Below are 5,810 nucleotides of genomic sequence, written 5' to 3'. Positions count from 1 at the left end.
CTTTACATTTACTTTACTTTGCAATAATTTAATGTCAGTTCATTTCATAGACTGCTATAAAAACCTTTTAGCAACTTTTGACTTTGGTACAGGTTTTATTCTTCATTTTTGTAAGTTTCTTTTTTTTCTAACTAGTAAAACCATTATACATTTAATGCTCAAAACTGTTTCATACTCTGTACACTACTATTATAAATACCATTACTATATCTTATTGTTTCCTTTGCTTGTAGCTTTAATAAAGTTACTTCTCTGTGAGTTTGTTTGTCTGATCACACAAAGTTTTTTCAAATAAACCAGGATTTACTGACCTAACACATAATGCCTCCAAGAAAGTGTAGCTTAAATGGTGTACATGAAAATGAAAGAAAAACGAAAATTCAAGCAAAGAGCATGAAAACTACTGCAACTGTTTTGTTTGTCATGGCTAGTTAATAAATAATTTTTTTTAATAATTGTGAATTTAACTCGCAAATCCTACTCAACAAACTACAATATTTTATTATCAAAACATAACCAAGCATCTGACTATTAAAAGCCTAACTAAAAGAAAATATTTTGTCCATACTGGTTATAATACAAAAATAATATACATACCTGTAAGATCCTATACAGAGATTGGTAGTCTCACTGATAGTAACTACTCTATTTCACTCTACAAAGTAAAGTATCGACTTACCCCACTCTCCAATATCTCCCAGACTTCTAGCTTCTCTTGATCCATTAGCAGATTCTGGTCCTAAAAAACTAAATTCTGACAACACTTCTTCAGTTTCTGCATCTTCCATCATAAGATCATCCATTCTTTCTGTTTTGTTGTTTTTAGCAATGATCTATATACAGTAAGAAATTAATATTAACAGTTCTATTTTTTGTAACAGTTATTCACTTACAATAAGAACACAAATAACAAACAATTCTAATTTTTGTAACAATTATACATGTACAGTTAAATATACATAACTAACAGTTCTAACAATTCTTCACTTACAATAATAATATAAGTAACTAACAATACTATTTTTTGTAACAATTATACACCTAGAGTAATAACATACATGATCTAGTTTTGTTGTTTGTACCAATCATCTGTATGCTTACTTATAACTTGAATCATACCAGACTCTATTCTGTTTTGTACCATTTACAATATCAATATGTTCATATAACATTTTTATTTAGTTACTAATATATTTTGTGTGCTGAAAATAAAGCACCTATTACTACATTCACCTGCACATAGCTAGTTCAAAGGAAGATCCATTCCTGTGTAACCTCTTTGATGTAGTGTAATGTTTCAAATATAATTGACACATATATATTCTGTGAAATTTCAATCATACTACACATATTAAGATTAAGATTAGAGTTAGACAATTACTTTTCTCGTAATGGGCTCATTCAATTCGACCTACAAATTGACTCAAACTTGACCTATACAATTTCCATACTATAACTTCTAATATGTTTTGCATACGTTCATGAAATGTTGCAAGCTATCAGTAATCATTAAGTCTTTTGTAGACAAAAAATCCGAATTTCTAATGAAGTATTTTCACTGAAAATTTCTCCATGAATATATGAAGTCAAAGTGTTGACTGCTCTGAGTGCAAAGTGATTTAACTGTTAAGATTAAAAATTCGTTTCTTCATCTGAAAAATATCAAACTTCATTTGCATAATCTCTAAAACCTCCTAAGTACATTTTGTACATTAAGTAAAACATTATAATTTATTTGCTATTTTCTCTACCCTAGCTCTACACAAGGTTGGTCAAATATGTAGCTCACATTACCCTATCAAAGAAGGGTTAATCTAAATAATCAATTGCCTAAGAGTATTGATTATCTCAATTAATGCTACAAAAATAACCAACTAGTGTTTCCAGTTATTACTGTTTGTGGTTAATCCAACTGTACAGAAATGTTATGAAAATAAACATGAAAGAGAAATTTTTTCTTCTAATTATTACCATTTTCAATAATTATGACTATTCAGTTATCATAATATTGCCAGTATTATTTTTGATGATGTCATGTTTGTTCAGCTTAATCAATCAGTGTCAAGGTTCACGAAAATAGCCAACTAATCAAAATTATGGTTTCCTATTATCACTATTTTCAATTATTCCAATAAATCCAGGTAATTGAAACACTGCCATTATGTTTATTTGCTGCTAAGCATAAAGCTACACAATGGGCTATTTGTGCTCAGTCCACCATGGGTATCAAAACCTGATTTTTAAAGTCAAAAGCTATTTTTTAGCCATCTCACGGGAATAATCAATTAGTTGAATGTAATTCATTAATGTACTGATGATTAATCTATTAGCAAATTCCTTTAATTGCTTATGATGAAATAAATCATATGATAGCATAACTGTCCAGTAGCCATTCAGAAAATCTTGTATGACAGAAATACAAAATTCACTAAAGTTTATTCAAAAAGATGAAAATGTTTTTTGTTTTTTTAACATGAATGGATTACCTAATTAAAGGGGTCAACATTTACATGCAAATGCAACTTGTCTCTGCCATGCAATCCCAACATAGCTAATTTTGGCATAGAAAAATCGAGAACTGTCTATATCACTGCTTAAGACCTGCAAGAAGGTATCTTTGTACCAAATTTCCTGTAAGTTGGTTGACATACACATGAATAGCTCATGAAAACCCCAAATTGTGCTTTCCTCACTGAAAAATTGTGGAAAAGACAAAAATTCCAAAATTGTTAATACCTCAGTCTGGGTCCTGTAAAAAAAGTATTTTTGTACCAAATCCCATGTAAATTCGCTGAAAAATTGCAGGGTAATTGTCAAAAAACCCTAAAATTATACTCTTTGTTGCATTTGAATCCCCCTATAATTACTAAACATAAGCAAGTCCACTATTTTTGTTTCTCAATATGTGGGACCTATAGAAAAGTATTTCTGTACCAAATCCCATATAAATTGGTCAAAATACAGCCAAATAATTGGCCAAAAATCACAAAATTATACTTTTTGAGCTCCCCCCCCAAAAAAAAACAACAAAACAAACAAACTCAAAATGGGAAAATCCAAATTCTTTTAAGCCAATGTATTGGATGCATGAAAATTTATATTTGTTCCAACTTTCATCTTGAATGCTATAAAAATGACTGCACAAGAACCTCAAATATTTTTACCTCAAACCCCATAAAATCATTAAAAAGGCCCAAACCAAAAAATTAGCCAACATTAATTACAACAATACTATGGCACACACAGACAATAATAAAGCCAAACTTTTTGCACAATATTACACAAACTCATTCAACACAATTAATCAACCCTCCTTTGACAGACAACATTATAATTTCATCATTAATCATGTTATCTTCAGATCTTTCTCAGCATTTTTCAATGTCTTAACTTGCCTCACAACAAAACACTCATCGATTTAAACAAAATTAAGCCCGGTGGCTTCTTCTACATCCATTTGGTTTAAACCTTTTCATTGCGCAAGGTGAATAGAAACTAAAGTTTTTGACCATCCCAGGTTATCTTTCAGGCCCCAAATTTTGTTTCTTAGATGGTTGAAGAATCTTAAACCTAAATTACTACCACAGATTAGACTGGAGCTAAAAATCTCTGGGCATATTGGACCAGGGTGTGACCCTACCAAATGAAGGAATGAAGGTCAACTGAAAAGTGTTTGGAAGAAGGAGAAATAATAAAAGAATAGAAAAACAGTGTGTCTCTCTGCAGAAACATAATGATTTATTAGTTACATCAGGAAGAGGCAGCTGGTAGCCTGGGTGCTGCATTCCAGTTCAAATTAGATGTTTGTGATGTCCAAATACAAAGTCCATAGTTTCTTAAAAATTAGAAACTCAAATTACCAATATTGACAAGCAACAATATAAAATAAGAACCTCCTATATTTTCTTTTCTCTTAGATATCACTATATTTAGCAAATCAAATACAGTGGCCCCACCCACCTCTTCCATTTTTTGAAATATTTCCTCATGTTCACCCACTTCCCTCTGTCATGTGTTTATAACCAATCAAAGGCTCAGAATTTTCTCCAAATGGTTTTCTCATCCTCTGGAAGGTGGGAAGTACTCAAGATTATTTCTTTTGTCTTGAATCTTGGAAGGAAGGGGTAAGTTAAAATGTTGTTCGAAAAACAATATTTTTTTAGACCCAAGTACAGTTGTTAGTAAGTCTGATAAATAACAGTGAAATTCTGCAATAATGATAAAGTAACATACAATTTTTTGTTATATCAAAATGTATATATATCAGATCTAAACAAATTATTTTGTTTTACATCCTCCACACACAAAATTCGGCAAGGCTTAGCAGGCAAGGTACGACAAGCTAGTACAAACCTCTTTACAATCATAAGTAGTAGAGATAATTATTTTCTATATTTCTTTATTTACTGTTCTATATTTTAAGTAAAATAACTGAAATTTAACAATTTATTTGTAAATAGTAATAATATGTATACATATGTAATGTATAGTAACTAAAATGAGACTATATTTTATAAAATACTAGTCCACTAAAATAAAGTCAAGACAGTCACTTTGTAGAGGTCAGTAATATACTACAGTAACATGAGTGCACATGCCACATGTCATTGAAATTCTGTAATGTTAGTCAGACATGACTAAAAGGTCAATAATTAAAAATAATATATATATATGTATACACTTATGTGTTATGAAATTTATTTAAGTTATTTAGCCAAAACACTTATGGTTTTGTGTTATAATTTGTAGTCATTCAAGAATGAAAAAAGCATAATTTATATCTATTTCCTAATTTTTTATAGTGGTTATAAGGTTGGTAAAATTGAACAAACCCATACAGAGATACAATAATGGAAATAACAGATAAAATATAAAGTGTTTGCTTTAAAAAATGCTTGATAATTATCTTCTGGTTATTAGGAGGTTATAAAAATTTTGCATGTGAAATTTGATAATTTTCTGATGCATATAAGTATTTTTAATATTAAAATCAATATTAATTTGCAAGTTGAGGAGTCAACATTCGAAAATAAAAAATGCATGAGCAAATCATTACTTAACAAATCTTAAAACTTAATAAAAAAATATAATATTTTGTGTGTGAAAGCCTTGCAACATTTACATATAATCTGCCAAATTTCATGAAGATACGCATGTTGTATTAAAAGTTATGGTGTGAAAATTATAACAAGCACAAAATGATTACAAGGTTGGTCCCTAGGACTGAGCCTGTAATGAGAGAGTTAAAGCTTTTTTTTGGTGGATTTTGTGGCCCACCATTATATAAAGAATGTCTTCTTTTTTTTTCTTCTAATTTCTCTTGAACTAACACAAGTCGTCCAACCCTAATGACTAACCTTTTGCTGAGATATAATCCTCTTGTTGTCTTCCATGTTTCTTTCTTCTCCATTTTCATCACTATCAAAAGCAAATCTATTGAGCAGTTAGAACTAAAATATTTAAACTGTGACAAATAATCTTCAAAGATAAACTAATTATTGAGGAAGAAAAATCAGAAATAAAAGCTATAAAGATTTAGTTTATTGAATAGTTCAATAATAAATCTTCTTTCAATTAAAAAAGGATATTAGCTACAAACCACTTCATCACTAGAAAGATCTATGATACTCACTTTAACACCATATGGGGAATCACACCACACAGGCCTAATTCTTAACAAAAATAAATATTTAATCCTTAGAATACTTTAAAACAAAATCTCCATCAAAAAAGGAATGATTTACTTGTAATTATATTATATACTATAACCTTAGACCCAGCGGTGGGATTCAGCTGGTTCGCACCGGTTC

General features: G+C 29.8%; 1 protein-coding gene across 4 annotated transcripts in view; it reads right to left on the bottom strand.

Annotated features, from left to right (window-relative positions):
• LOC106465174 (striatin-3-like) overlaps nucleotides 1-5,810 on the bottom strand; it is a 110,691-nt gene that overhangs the window by 44,644 nt on the left and 60,237 nt on the right. For 3 of the 4 annotated variants that reach the window (XM_022393011.1, XM_013925379.2, XM_022393012.1), the window contains exons 7-8: nucleotides 5,358-5,433; nucleotides 680-833 (exon numbers count right to left, since the gene is read on the bottom strand). In XM_022393011.1, the coding sequence (XP_022248719.1) occupies nucleotides 680-833; nucleotides 5,358-5,433 (230 nt within the window). The remainder of the gene's footprint in view (nucleotides 1-679; nucleotides 834-5,357; nucleotides 5,434-5,810) is intronic. The other variant, XM_013925377.2, reaches the window with a different exon arrangement.

Source organism: Limulus polyphemus, unplaced genomic scaffold, assembly GCF_000517525.1.
Source record: "Limulus polyphemus unplaced genomic scaffold, Limulus_polyphemus-2.1.2 Scaffold1857, whole genome shotgun sequence".
In the NCBI taxonomy this organism is placed as follows: domain Eukaryota; kingdom Metazoa; phylum Arthropoda; class Merostomata; order Xiphosura; family Limulidae; genus Limulus; species Limulus polyphemus.
The sequence above is the reverse complement of the archived record's forward strand: the minus strand, read 5'-3'. Positions and strand labels throughout refer to the sequence as shown.